The sequence below is a fragment of the Clytia hemisphaerica genome, unplaced genomic scaffold (genome assembly GCF_902728285.1).
Source record: "Clytia hemisphaerica strain Z4C2 unplaced genomic scaffold, Clytia hemisphaerica genome assembly, whole genome shotgun sequence".
NCBI lineage: Eukaryota > Metazoa > Cnidaria > Hydrozoa > Leptothecata > Clytiidae > Clytia > Clytia hemisphaerica.
The window spans coordinates 151,345-166,885 of record NW_027103889.1 but is presented as its reverse complement, the minus strand read 5'-3'; the positions used below and the strand labels follow the sequence as shown (position 1 = coordinate 166,885).

The 15,541-nt window shown below is 34.8% G+C and overlaps 1 protein-coding gene across 1 annotated transcript; it reads right to left on the bottom strand.

Moving 5' to 3' along the window:
• Positions 1-4,114: 4,114 nt before the first annotated feature.
• On the bottom strand, positions 4,115-7,678 carry LOC136808545 (histamine H2 receptor-like). The gene is made up of 2 exons (XM_067065073.1): positions 6,967-7,678; positions 4,115-6,148 (listed from the first exon to the last, which is right to left on the bottom strand). The coding sequence occupies exons 1-2, from the start codon at positions 7,650-7,652 to the stop codon at positions 5,461-5,463; spliced, it is 1,374 nt and encodes a 457-aa protein (XP_066921174.1). The 5' UTR covers positions 7,653-7,678; the 3' UTR covers positions 4,115-5,460.
• Positions 7,679-15,541: the final 7,863 nt, after the last annotated feature.

The window sequence follows — 15,541 nt, the reverse complement described above, 5'->3', positions numbered from 1 at the left end:
GGGGGGGGGGGGGGGGGGGGGGGGGGTGGTCCGATTAAGCAGGGGGGTAGGAAAATTTTCTAAATTCTAATATGCGGGGGGGGGGATGGAATAAGAGGGGGTGGGGGTAATTTGAAGACAGAATTTTTTTTAACTGATATCAATTTCAGCAACAATTAAGAAACTTTAGCAAATGAACACGTAAAATATGAACCAATAAGGACAAAAAGGGAAATTTTAACAAGTTTAAGGTCTATCTACACTGTAATAAAATATTGAATCATTCGAATTTAATTAGCGGGGGGTCTTAATAAGAGCGGGGGGGGCATGGATTTTTTTTTCTAAACAATTAGCGGGGGGACGTCTATTCGGGAAACAAGAGTAGGAAAAAGGTCCAACAAGGGCTGTGAGAAAGGGTGTACAAAGGCAGTATAAGTGACTTGCGAGAAAATGTGCCAGGCACAGAAAATGGTGCATAACCGTAACAAACCGAAATTTACATTATCTTTTCATGAAGAAGAGTTCAATACAGGTACGGTAAATTAGAAATTTATTTATTGATTTCCAAAAACCACCTAATTAAAAAAAAGAAACTTTTCGTTCATTTACCAATTTGATTTTTTAAAGCTCTTAAATTTAAAAATAGCTTTTATTTATTCACAAAAAGTCTAATTTGATCTAATCAATTAAATTTTAATTCTGAGTGGAAATATCCCGTCTGGCACTCAACGCTGTTTCCACGTTTATCTATTGTCATAACATCCATAAAACGTCAGATAAACGTTGAAAAAACGTTGTGTGCCAGCTTGGAAAGAGCAGGTTCTTAAAGAAGACTAATGGTTCAGGCAAAAGGGTTTCAAAAAGTCAGTAATAGTCCCTCTATTACTTAACTACCCATAACTATAAATTGACAAAGTTATTCTTTTGTCAAAAACATTTCATGTACATACAAAACTATTTTTTTGCGTTCCAAAAGTTTATTAATTTATATATTCTTATATATTGTCAAGAAGTTATATAAAATGAAGATATCCAAATATATATTTTAACTAAATTACTTCTATGTTTACATTTTATTACTTGCACATGTCCATAGACCATTTAAGCCATTTTTGACCTATTTGAACATTTTTGGAGGGCTGTATTTTTTATCAAAGAAGTCAAAAAATATTTTAAAATCAACGAAACAATTTAACTCTGGTAGAGTAGAGAAAATCTTCAATTAGTAGATCGAGAGCACTTTTTGGAACAGGCTTTAGTATGGTGTTCCGAGATGAGCCTTAGAAACTTTGAATGAAAGAGAAAGACTGTTTTTTATGATTTTTTTTCCAAAAACTTACATTAAAATTAAAAATAGTGTTACCAAAATATTTTTAACTTATTTTTACAAAATTTTTGAAGTAGACAAAACTTTGGATGAAATTTTCTTAATTTTTGTTATTGAAAAAAATGACGGGACAGAACCAAAACAAAGCTTCGTTGAATTAGATTCTTATTAAGTTCAAAGCCTAGACCATAACTTCCAAAATTAAAGCCTTTCAATAATCTTAAGCCTTTTGAAAACGTGAGATACAAAGGTTGGCTTGTTTGGTAATTGCGTATGGCAAACGCCTTGATTTTCAATATGAAGGGTCATTAAAACCTTTTGGTAATTTTTATATAATAAATAATATTTGAAATTTTTTTTCCGAAAAAAGAGGTCGACCTTTATCATTAGGAAAAAGAAGATTTGTAGTCTACACAATAAACAGCTCCATTATTTTAGGCCTTGAATAGGAGTTTTGCGCTCGAAACGAAGGAAGATATGACGTAGCCTGGAAGGTTTTAAGCTTTCGTCCGTAAGTAAACCCTGCTGTTCTAAACATTAAAGTTGCATGACGTATTCATTAACCTCTTAAAAATTTCCCTTACTGATTAAAAACCTTTTTCAAAATATCCAAAAAGAAAAGCCATCAGATGTTCATTATGTTTGACAATCAGTAGTAAATAAACAAAATGACCCTTCATTGATTGATAAAAACGGACTGAACATTCGAGATTTCATAATGAGAAAAACATTAAGGTGGTAGTCTACCGAGAAATGGAAAATCATCGAAAAAATTGTCGAATTTTGGTTTTTGGGTGTTTTGAGATCCTTAGGTCTTTCTGAACATCTCCTGGAAATTTCAGAGAGATATCTTTATTTTTCAGGTCGCAGTGAGCATTTTTGTCCTGCTGGGTGCTTGAAAAATCGCCCTAGCAACGGAAAAAATCCCGTTGCTAAGGACTTATTTTTTCAATCTCGGCCGAAACATAGCAATGTGATACGCCAAAAGAAAGCTCTTTTTACGCCCTTTTCGAGCGTCAAAATATTATTTTCCGTGGCATTACGTCATCCTTAAAATTAAAGATGGTAGCTTCAGTAGTGTAACACATCAAAACAAGCTGAAAAGCAAGCTGTTAGCATGATTCTGCAGATTTCTTGGCAGGTTTTAGATCAAAACTTAATTTCTTTGATGGAAATGATTTGTTTAAATGAAGAATAGACTCTACAGAAGCCATAAAGTTGCTGTACATTGGTTATGTTGCTGGATTTCTACGAAAAACATTTAAGTTGCCGCCATTTTGTTTTGAGGAGCATAGGCGGTGAGAGGCGGTGTGTGCTTTTTGGTGGCTCACATAATGTTTTGTAGTGGATTTAAATGCAACTGAGATATTTCCAAGCACAACATGATGTAACAGAGATGGAAATGTGCATTATAATGAACTGGACCTAACTTCTGGAGACGCACATTCTCATCTGACACCCGCCACTCATAACAGCCTTCCTTCGGTCAAGAAGCCAGCTCATTGCTCATTGTCATCTAGTCTATGTGAATAAAAATATGCACACAAAAAGTTTTCATGCCTACAGAGAGTTATGCTGGACTTTCAATGAACATTTTGACACACTTATGTGGCTGTTTTCACCCAAATTTGATGTTATCGCAAGATTACCGCAAACTTTGCTATGTATACATGACTTTAGCGCAACATGTTTTTGTTGATTTTTGGATATTTTATCAATTTTTGTGAAATGTTTTACTTTAACTTTTGAAACCTGACTGGTTGGATGAGTATTCAGTGAAGAAATTTTTTGAAAAGAGCTTTCCAACTTAAAATAATACCCATTTTTGCAGACTTTTGCCTTTTTCTTTGATTTTCTCAAAACGCGTTTCCGGGGGTTTGCATTCACCTTGTCAGAAATATCTTAGGATTGAGAGTAGCTACAGACTTGAAATTTTCAGGGAAGTTTCCTTACATGATTGTGTATTGAATGAATGGATTAAAAAGTTTTAAAATTGGTTTCCTGATTTTTAATCTCAAAAAAGCGTTTTTTTCAGTTTCTTACCCCCTGGAAAAAAATTTCAATTTTTTTTTTTCACTCATTCCAGACCTTTTCTAAATATTAGTCATTTAAAAAAAAAACTAACTTCATAGGTCAAGCCGACTATTCAGAAAACCTGACACAAGCAAAATAAAGTATTTTACCCCCTGACTGATTTTACCCCCGTCTTTGGTTATTTTTAGAATTTTTTTTTATTTTTAGAAATGTTAATAGTTGATATACATTTCCTGAAAATTTCATTACGAAATGTAAAGAAGTTCTTGAGTTATTGCAAAAAATGTGATTTTTTGACTTTTGAAATCTGGCGGTAGACTACCACCTTAAAAAAGGGGAAAGGGGAGACTTTCACACATTAGGACTAGGATGATATTGTCAACTCACAAAAACAAAACTTATAAAAAGAAACGAGGAAAAATGGTACACAACAAAATATGAAAATGAAGAAGAAACATGAAGAAAAAAAGGTGTTAAAATTTTAAAGTACCTCAAAGTACACTTTATAGAGGGTTTAAAACAAGGCTTTTCTGTTCGTTTTCCCCTAATTATGATTTAGTGGTTTTGCTCTGGTAGTTTTTCTTCCATGTTTCCTCTTCTTGTTTTTCTCATGGGAAATTAGTTTCGTCGCCAAAGGTCTTAATGATGAGCAAGGTAAGGTAAGTAAGCTGAAAAAAATCACATGAAATTGAAGGTACATTTTAGACGCCCCCTTCTGACAGACCCTGGTAGGACTCTTTCATCCAGTGGGGGTAAAAATAACGGAATGAAACTCAATGGGGATTGATATTCCCACATTTTTTATGGCTGGGGATTTCAATTCTTTTGTTTTGGAGTCAGAAAACTCAATGATGATGGGAAATATAGCATAACTTTTTGCAGTGAGGATTAGTTTATTTAATTATTTTCAGCAGGGACAAAAATCGGAGGATAATCTTCCACCGAGGGGATATTTTAGCCAATTTTTCTAGTGGGAAGGGGTCCCAGGCCCTCTGTGAGAAAGGGGTGTTTTAGCAGGATCTGGGAGTAAGCAAATTTGAATGGATAATTTTTTGTAAGCAGGAGAATGGGCTCAAGTTTAGAACTAATAAAATGAAATGACATGACGTCGTCGCATCGAGATACACCCACTGTACTGATACAACGTTTATTTTGTATCATTGAAATCTTTAGGAAGTCTGTAGTTCGTGTGATTGAAAATATTTTTTCATTCCTTAAATATAGAAATCAAGCGGTGGCGGGTCTTCTTTTTTATTAGATTGACTGGCTTATTAGGACGGAGTGTATTGTCTGTCCTCGATATTGCGAGCCAAAACTACGTAGCGTTCCAAATCATTTCAAGCCGTTTTTCTTTGCCAGAAACGGAAATATTACTTTGACTCTTGTTTTGTTTGAATCTAGTTGACAACTTTTCCTTGAATATTTGCTTTGGTTCTTTTCAAACATTGTATTCAAAAGATAAGTAGGTACGTTGCTCATTTGGAGCGAAACGTTCTCTTCTGGTCCATATAATGTTATCTAGTGTTTGCTCTTCTGGTCCGTATAATCATAGTTCGTATAAAAAACCCTGTTCTGGATGCTTATTGTTTTAATTTTTTGTTAGCTTTTTCCTTTGTTAATATCAAAAGATAGAAATCGATTTGCTCAGTTTTTTATCACGTTACCAAGTATTCCTCTTGGGATTGGTTTAAGATTTAATCAAATGATCAAACAGTGAGCAAAACAAACTAATTTCTCAACGCAAGTTCAAGTAAGAAACAATGGAAAGAAACAAAAGGCTTCCAGACTGGGTTTTTTTATACGGACTATGGTATAATTGTATCTAGTGTTTGCTCTTTTGGTCCCCATAATATTATCTAGTGTTTTTTCTTCTGGTCCGTATAATGTTATCTAGTGTTTTCTCTTCTGGTCCGTATAATGTTATATAGTTTTTGCTCTTCTAGTCCGTATAATTTTATCTAGTGTTTGCTCTTTTGATCCGCATAATGTTATGTAGTGCTTTCCCCTCTGGTCCTTATAATGTTATCTAGTGTTTGCTCCTTTGGTCCGTATAACACTACTAAACTAGTATTTGGTCCGTATATTTTTGCGTAATCTTTAACCTTCTGGTCCGCTAGATATCACCTAGTGTTTGCTTTTCTGGTCCGTATAATTTCACCAGTGTTAGCTCTATGTTTGATCGACATCTCATGTTTACTAACAAACTTTAGGCGCCTATAGACTGTTTTCAACGCGTTTATAAAGTCTCGATGAAGTAAACAATACAGAAACGGATTTAGACAACTGTTCAGATTTGGTAGAAAGCTACACAGAAACAAATACGCATTCTTGTCGATGTTGAACGTTCTGAAAGTCCGCATGAAAGTCATAATGGTGACAGGTGCCCAGCAGATAAGATAGGTGCCGAATACGGAGAGAATAATCTTTGTAGCGCGAAACTCAACTTTGAATTTTCCTGATGAAGAATTTGAAAACTGCTTGAGATATTTTGGTAACAGTTGTTTAGAGCTTTTTTCACTATTCTCTACGCCTGTCAGTCTTTTGAATTGAAGTGTCGGTGTGTTTTCTTTCTCGATTTTTTTTCCTTGATCAACAGCGATTTTCCATACACAAGCATGCATATAAAACATGACTAAACAAGGCAAAAAGAAAACTGCGATGAATAAAACACGTGGGAAAATGATGTCTTTCCGCTGGCATTTTCCATGATCGATATGGAAGGTTGATTGGAATTGATAGGTTTCAAAATCAACATTGCTGAGAACTCCCCAGAGAGCTGCATATATCCATACCACACAAATCATCATCCTGAAATTTAAAGAAAATTTGATGCACCAGAGTCTTCATAGAGGCCCCTCCTAGCGGAGCAAAACTAAATTCTAATCGCGTCATTATACAAAGAAAAATCTTTTGACACCATCACAGTGATGAGTGATCACATGTACCATCACTCTTTTGAAATCATAGAACACACCACTACTACAATAAAAAAAGGGCCAATCACACCATCACACAGACCGCTGGAAGCTCGAACTTTAATAACTCAATCTTCTTTAACTGGTAAAAGTGGTAAAAGTGGTAAAAGTTGTATGCCAAAGGCGAAATATTTGACTTGGTACCTTTAAAAGACACAAAACGCACTGGGGAAACTAGAGAACAAAACAACATCAATTGGGGTTAATATGCTGACATCGAGTAGATGTCTTAATTGAGAATCTTATATATGACATTTTTGAGTGAAACGTTTATTTCACTGAAAGATGCCATCCTATGTGGCATAAAACTTCGAGTATGAAATTTACTTAGCTCGTTTTCTTCACTCGGACTTGTTTTGAAAGATTCGACTCGAGGAAACTTATAGTGTCAATACATGTAAAAGAGCTTAAAAGCTTGTAAGTAATCGAATTAGTAACATCTAAAAATATCAGGACTGGCTTCGTTAATTTCTTTTCTTCGCAATCAAGTTACAAGACATGTCAAAGAAAAAATCAATGACTGTTAGCCTCCCCTTTCATAGTGCGTGTGTATACAGATGGGTTTCCTGCAATACTGTTGATATATATTTGATCCGAAAACAGGCCTGCTGTTCAAGCGATACAAAAATATAATTTGATAAAATGTGATACCTGTAATGTTTTTCTGCAAACCGGTAGTTAAAAGGTCGACTGATTGTCAGATACCGATCTATAGCAATAACAAACAGATGGGTGATCGAAGCAGTAAAAAATACATGGTCAACAGTCTGATATAGTCGACATATGTTGATTGAGCTGCAGAAATGATTGTTGGTTAAAGCCATGGATATTTTGATCGGTAAGACGAGTAGCGATACCAGCAGATCACTAACAGCTAAGGATTTTAAGAGTTTGTATGTCGGATGTTGACGTAATGATCGAATCTTGGTGATGATGCTACAAACAAAAATATTGCCAATGGTTGCGATGAGAAGTGTTGCTATTAGTAATGTTATGTAAGGATACATGTTTTGATTGATCGGGGTTTCACACAAATATTTTTGACAGTGGTCTGTATTTTCATGGTTAGTAGAAATCTCACTTGATGGCACCAAGGTTAAAATGATAGACCCGAATAGGTTATCTTTAAGCATATTTGTCTTGTTCCCATGGCTACTTAAGACTCTGTTTTCACTATCAGGTAGACAGGGAGCCAACAATTTGTTCATCGTTTCAAGACTTTTCGTGTTCATGTTTTGTAAAGGAGCAAGAGTTTGTTCAATGCAGCATCTTGTATGAAGAGAAATGTTGAGTGGTTGATGATGTCGGTGTGGTGTGGTGCTTCTTGATTCATTCATTGTGTCTTTTTTTGTAAAATTGTAATGACTCTATAAGTAAATTTAGAAATTTAGGAATGTATATTAGGTTTGCGAGGTGACGGTTATTTCCGAGCCTAAAATTGAAAAACGATCCTTTGAGAGAAGAGATTTTGACATTGAGAGGGAAATTTTCGATTTTAGTGATTTAGGACCCTTTGAGAGATTCGCCTATGAATTTGTACCCCTCATGCATCTTAATATTCCAGCAGGTTTTGATTATCGGGTATACGCTCAATATACTCAAGTACTCTAAATTCTGAAAATATATGACTATTGCTTAATTCATATGAGTTCAATTTCTATGTCGCCGTTTCCGACAACAGTCTTGTTGTTGTTTTATTGTTCCTCAAGGGGTTTACTGACCTAATCCATAGTTGAAGAAGTAATGCTTCTACGTGGTCTAATCAGTCTTACAATAACGCCACAAAAAAGGTGTTCCCGCCCGCTTCAAAAGTCATAATGAATGGAGGGAAGGTGATTTGTGGTCATCGCTATCTTTTGGAAGAAGGAATTCGAGAGCTGATAAAAACTTCTTCTTCTAGTTTCACACCCTTAAATAATATCTCTGATAAATATCATTTTTGTGACATCAAAAACAAAACCATATCCTTCCCATGTTCTTGCATATTTCTTTTTTACGTCCTTTGGTGGTTGAAGGTACGAAGGAAAAGAACTGGACAGGGCTAGTGTATATTTTATTCTATGTTCTTTTAGTACATACCATTTTTCTCTTCATTTTTCATTTTCATTTTCATAAATTCTCTTAAAGATTCTAGTCTTCTAGTGCTCCAAATGATCTTTTCAGCGGTTTATGATTTGTTAGATTTAAAAATTCTGTTGACAGCGCGCTAGATGCTTATGATTTTCAGTTAGGGCTGGATAACTTATGCTTGCATAAGAGGATAAAATTAATGAAGAATAAGCTAAAAAGCAATTTTTTTTGCTCCTTTTCTTTAGCGGTATGCACTGGAGTCGAATGTTTTTAGACAGTTAAAGGGATAAAGTGCTTGGCGGTGTATCTCCCATCTGGCAACGCTACACACCTTTTTCATAAGAACCAGTTAACTTTGGTTCCAGCTCCACTGTTCTTTTTTTGTTCGTGATTTTCAGGATTAGAAGTTCTTATGTGTTCTTTATATGTTCAAGGAGCTTAGCATCGGCATTTTTTAGCCATTTTTTAAATCCGATGCTTGGCATGTTGTTGATTTGTTCTTTGGCTTTCGTCATGTTCTTATATTATCGTGTTTATGAAGTATGAATGTTTTTGACTACTTTGACTGATCAAGATAAAAATTCATCTCTGCCAGAAAGGGAAAGATTCTCAGGGAAAAGCTAATGAAAACAGAGAAAGTTTTTCGATTCTTGTCCTTCATTACTGTTTTCTATTGGGAACAGATGATATCTAGGTATTAATATTTTATCTTCCACAATGTTTTTATTGCAAAAAGTAGCAAAAGTATTAAGCAGACTTACGAAGATTGTCTGTGAATATGGATAAAGTTAGCCTGTACAAATTCGGCACAGTAGGAAGATTTTTAAGTTCTAAGAATCTTTTGGTGTGAAGGTTAACTTCAGAGTGATTTTCCTGTATTTAAAAAAACTTAGAGTTAAACCAGTCAGTATTTTGTTGGGTGATGAAAAGAAACTTTACACTTCATGGCAAATTATTTTTGAGCATTTGAACAATTTGTAAACCTTCTGGAAGCTATCCTTTTGTATGGTTTGGTACAGGCTAGGATGAAGGCCGTCCTTACTTATTAAGGATTGAAAATAAAAAGTTAATTTTCCATTTCTCTGAAACTTTAAAATTAAGGATGTGTTTCTACTCCTGACAAATAAGCAAGGTAGGTACTCTGAATTCCTTTTTGAGTTTTCCAAATTTTTGTTGAAAGGTATTATTTGCTTTTAGACACCACCCTCGCACATGGGACAATTTTGTGGTCTGTATTTGCTGTCTATCAGTATTTCATCTTTACACGCCTGTATTATATCAAGTTTCTTGAAAAAAAAAATTATATTTTTAATCTTTGGGTTCCCGTTTCAGTCTGGGTAAAGAATAAATTTACGTGATAGCCATTGAGTTTAAATCCCCGAAGGAGCAAGAGTCAAAGCTCTTGGGTGGAAAATGAAGGACACTTATTGGTTTTCAACCAAACGACAGACGACAGATTGAAAGTAAAATCCTTCCTCAGGTGAAACAAGGCATGTCCTCGACATGCCTTGTTTCACCCGAGATCGTTAAATCTCGAAAAAATCTACTGCTTGAAATCAAAGAAAACGCTAGATTGAATCCGTCAGTTCAAGATCCATCGACCTCTAACGGAGATTTGTTCAACCAATCTTTCCTTACGAGAGTTAATCCAGAAACTAGTCAATCCCTTGGAAGGACTATTAAATTTGCCACTCCTTCTGAGCAAAACTACAACATCCAAACCAAGTTTTCACCCAAAATTCTCCAACGTTATGTGTGTTCTTCAATCCTACTTGCTTCGAAGTAAAGTGTAGAAATCCAGTCTCGACTCTCCCCCATTATGAAAAACAAAGACCGTATTTGTTAGCTGTTGAGATTTTGTCTCTTGTCGCAAAAATAATGAAATTTCCAGACGAAAAAGATCGAGATATTTTGTAATAAATCATTTTTGATAAGAAAACCAGAAACTATTTTGGATATCAAATTGATATCAAATTGAATCGTTGTACATCACGTTTTATTAGCTCGATGGGAGTGATATTTTTGACCGATAAAACCCCTTTTGGAATTGATTCCCTTTTTATTGTTTACAACTCAATATTTACTCTAAAATGAAAAAAATCTCGTTTATAATATACAGTTCAGGGAAGACATTTGAAAATTATCTTTTATTTCCAGTGGTTTTATTTGAGTTACAAATTTCCATTTTTTGGAATATTTTTTTTACGGAAGATTTTCCAAAATATTTCAAAAGTTTCTTTCGTTAGAATATGTCTGAAGAGGTCGAAGATTTTCATTGCGATAAAAACAATGGTTTCGTCTTTCGAATGATGAATTATGAAAATGTGGGCTTGATTTGGAGTAATGGGGTCAGAAATTTTTCTGGTAGACGTGAATCTATTTAAAGGATAAATCGTCATATAAGCGAATGAGCCGAAATATGATTTTTGGCAATTTTTATGCGCACAGTGAAAAATTTAAAGTTCCGAAATATATTTTGCAATGTACATGAACAATTTTAGAAAGTTTCCAAGTGAAATAAAATTATTACCCATCTGTTTAGAAAATTTCCCCTGAGTGAAATAAAGTTCTGCGTAAGACGAATTCCCAAAGATTTTCGACCCTTGAAAAAAGATAATTTTTTATTTCCAAATGCACACTGTTCAAAAATAAAGTCCCAAATTTTATAATCTCTCCTAAGTGCTACGTAGGAGGGTAGAATTTATAGTCTTTTTTTCGTTACGGTAGAGAATCAAAAATATTCCACGGCATTTCGAAATTGTTTTTAGAAGGTTCGTGATTTGAAAGTATAGATATGAAGCTGAAAGATTATATCTCCTAACTGTAACATTTTTTAATCAAAGAGATGAGAAAAGGGTCGGAGAGTCTAGACTATTTATAAATAATTATGGAAAAATGAGGAAAATACTACGTTATGTAAGGTAAATGTTTCTTGCCATGAGCATCACAGTTCAGCTTCCTGAAAAAAGTTTTAACCTGTGAGGCACATGGCAAGAAACATGTCAATGAGCATCAGGGCTAAAACATCATCAAACAAACACTGGCATAACTATTTCAAAAATATTCATCCTGGAAACGAGAGTGAGCTTGAAGTTCTTATTTTCCTCTCTCTTTGTTGTTTATAAGCGTCACTCATAGACAAACTGGCATTGTGTGGGTTAGAAGCGTTGTACGATGAAGGTCGTCGTAGCTCGAGAGATTCCCCTACGCATAGTGTATGATGGCGCGATTAAGCCTTTTTTTCTTGCATGATGGCGTAATTCCATTTTTTTGGCGTCATACTAGTAGTGTGATTATAGGACTTTTGCGTGATACGTGATAGGGTAAAAACTTGATGCGTGATTTAGGCTATTTTTCACTAATTATTAAGTTATGAACCTTTTTTGTAAATTTTCGTTATGGTGGCAAGAGCAAAAACTTTTGCGTAAATAGCGTGACGGGGTTTGCCACGGAGATCACTTAAACACCCCTGTATCAACCACTGAATTTTATTTGTCAGTCGGAGCAAAAAAGGAAAAAAATGCTTCATGTAGAATACTCTAAGGTCCCGAATAGACGTCCCCCCCCGCCTATTAATTTTCGAAAATATTTCGGACCCCCCCGTTCTTATTAGGACCCCCCCGTTTATTAGTTTTTAAGAATATTTTCAGCTGTCAAAGAGAAGGACCCTTATTTTGCTCTAAATAGCCTGATTTTAGCCTTTATTTACCTAAATATTTTCAGACCCCCCCCCCCGTTTATTTAGACCCCCCCCCGTTTATTATATTTTGCAAAAATTTCGGACCCCCCCTTTTATTCAGACCCCCCCTACTATTCGGGACCTTAGAGTACAATGATCCAATGATACCTTTTAAGGAAGAGGATAGTGGAAGGGACAAGATGGTACAGTATTTCTACTTTGCAAGTTTTCCTGTTTTTGAAAATTTGATGAAAAAGGTTGTTGCGTTGGAATAAGAAACCTTCTGTTTACTCTTTTTCGTAGTCTTTGACGCACGCTCTTACATCTAAATTTGGGATATTGTGTGCTTGACAGCATAAAAAGGTTCGCCATTAAATTGATATCATTAAAAGTTTTTGAAACTAAACTGCTACTGCTTCATTAAGAACAAAATTTGCTTTAATATACAATATTTACGACGGCGTGTTTTATACTGAGACACCTAAAAAAATCTTTTTATTGCAAACTTTGGCAAATCTGATACTCAGGGTACCTACTGTAGGCGAAAGCAGATATCGAGGTTCAATTCATTGGGTACAAGACATTGTATCAAAACATAATGGCATGATCACAAGAGATTGTATTTCAAAGAGAAAAATATGCAATTCTCACGATAATAAATTCTTGGTTATCATTATATAGTTTCATAACGGTTGGTTCGAAACGCAGGAGACAGGAGACAGGATGCAGGTCATACAAACTACAGACCGGAAAATTGTAACATATAATTCTCAATAGGATGCTGACGGTGCAAGCGGATATAGATTGATATATTTTGAAAACATTAAGTGCTCCAAGAGAACTGTTTTTTAGAGATATGAAATAGTGACGTCATTTTCATCAAAAAATACGAGGCAGGGGATAAAAATATTGATATATTTATAAAATATGAACCTTTGACGCTATTTTAACCAATTTTTGTTATCATACCCAAGGTGATGCAGGAGATATAATGGGATATGATAATTAGCGATTGTGAAATAGCTATTTTCCTGTCAGGAGGGAGGCTGTCACATGTACTTTGTATATAGCATATGTAACATGCCAATGACATTGAAAAGATAATTGCTATTATAGATGCGTGATTTATGTGCAATATCATAGTCATTATAAAAACACTGATCTGGAAAGCTTTTGTCTCTTTTTATTGTTACTTAAAAGATGGAGCTTATGTACCAAAATCGATTTATTTTGCAAACTTTTTGATCATGTGATTAGAATCTAAACCAATCCCAAGATGAGATTTTGGTAACGTGATCAAAAAGTATGCAAATCGCAACTTGTCTTTTGTTTGTAACAAAAAAAAATTGAACGTGTAATTGAGGTACGTGTTATACACGGCGCAGAATGCAAACGTACATGGTAAGCACGTGGATAGATTTTGACCTTTAATAAAGTTCTAGACCAACCTTCAGAATGATATTTCTAATGATTACAAGTGTTTTCAAACATTTTCTTTGTGTTTTACAGTAATTAAAGCTGACCTGAATTCTGCGTCCTGTTTCCTGTCTCCTGCGTTTTGAACCAACTGGTTACATAACGATTGAAAAAACATTTCAAAACTGATGAAAAGCTTCGTCTCGATTGTTCTTTTAAGAATTTTTGTGGTTATGAGAATATTTACTTCATTAAAAACAGTCAAGAATTTTACCAAAAAGTAGGGTTGGAGTCTCTCTTTGGTTTGATTTCTTTGAATATCTTTCTTTTTCTTAAAGATCTTTGGGTTTTGTAAACACTTGATGAAGGTTATGGCATAAACGTTCATTGAGCAAGACACTACAAGTGGAAGGGCTGAGGCAAAAAAATGTATTGAACTCAAGAGTGGAAATAACAACGTGTGAGTTAGAGACATTTAGTTTGACAGTTAGATTGCTGTTTCAGTTCTGGTGAAAGTTCCCTGTCACAGTGACCTTGAAGTCAGACTCTCCAAGATTCAAACAGTTTGGCTTGTTTTTTATTTTGTGAGCCTTCAGAAGTTTTTAATTAGTAGTTTGATAAAGGTTGAGAAAAAATCAAACATTTAAAAAACATTCGAATAGAGAGGATTTTTAAGAGTGAGCGAAAGACAGTTGGAGATTGATAATCTCTTACTTTAAAATACCCACTCTCACAGACCCGGTAGTGTTTTTTCAGCCAGTGGGGATGAAAATAACTGACAGAAACTCGATGGGGATTGATATTCTCATGTTTTTATGGCTGGGGATTTCAATTCATTTGTTTTCAAACAAAGAAAATTTGATGGGGATGGGGAAAGTAGCACAATATTTTGCAGTGAGGGTTGGCTTATTTGATTATTTTCAGTGGGGACAAACAAAAATTGGAGAATAATTTTCCACCGGGGACGATATTTTGGCCACTTTTTCCAGTGGAAAGGGGTCTCAGTGGGTCTGTGAGAAGGGGGTGTTATAAATGGGTTGGGATTTAAAATTTCATTTTAGTTCTAAGTTTTCAATAAGAAAAAAATCCGTGCATCTTTCTCTATATTACAATGTTTCAGTTTGGAAGGATTTCATTAGGTTTGTTTCTTGTCAGAATCGCAAGTAGCACGAGTCTGGATGCTAAATGCCAGCAGTCTAGCCTCTGCAACAAATGCAGTATTAAAAAAAACATACGTCTTTTGACATGAAAGAGATTAAAGCTCATTCGCTTGAAGTGCGTTTTGTTAGAATAGACGATATCGGCTTTCTAAATTCTCCCCGAATGATTACCCATGATGCATTGTTAGGGTTTGGGTTATCGTCCGTGAATTTTTTTGCGCAATGCATCATGGGTAATCATTCGGGGAGAATTCGGTAAAGCCGATATCGTCTATTGTAATATTGGCTATGAAAGAAGACAAGCAAAACAAGAATTAGTTTAAAACGTTTTCTAGACATTCTGGTCTGTAAAGTTTGCCATGACAGCAAAAATATTTAAAACGAACATCCTTATGGGTGTTCAATTTTCTTTCTTTTTCGTTCCAAATAACTCCATTTAGTTTTCCCTTATCTTGAATTCTTGGACTATGTGCCGATATGCTACTTATAAACCTTTGTTTTGAAAATTGATTGCTTTTTGATTTTGATAAGTTTATGAACGACTCATCTCTTGTCTTCACCTGCTTCATAAAAAGCTTCGAGACATCTTGATTTTCCTTTTAAAGTTTTTAAATCGAATTGAAAAGCTGCAGTTGAAATTGTAGTTTCCAACCCTGAAGAGATTTTTTAGAGTCATATTTTATCTGTTTAGATCGTACTACAAACTTTTGTAATATCTTCAAAATGTTTTTCCGACTAACTTTTTAGAGTTATCATCGCTTTGGCTACCCCGATCTAAAGTCAAGGGATAAAGTTTATGGTGTGATAGTGTTTGTTCTTCTGTCAGTGTCAGTGTTTTGGTGTTTGAGGAACAAAACGGCGGTATTTTGTGGAAAATGGGCCAGTAATATCAGTGTCGAGA

Coding starts and splice junctions, on each gene's coding strand:
- LOC136808545 (XM_067065073.1), bottom strand. CDS start 7,652: ATGAATGAATCAAGAAGCACCACACCACACCGACATCATCAACCACTC. Junction 6,149..6,966: donor TTTGCAGAAAAACATTACAG/GTATCACATTTT, acceptor TTTAAATTTCAG/GATGATGATTTGTGTGGTAT.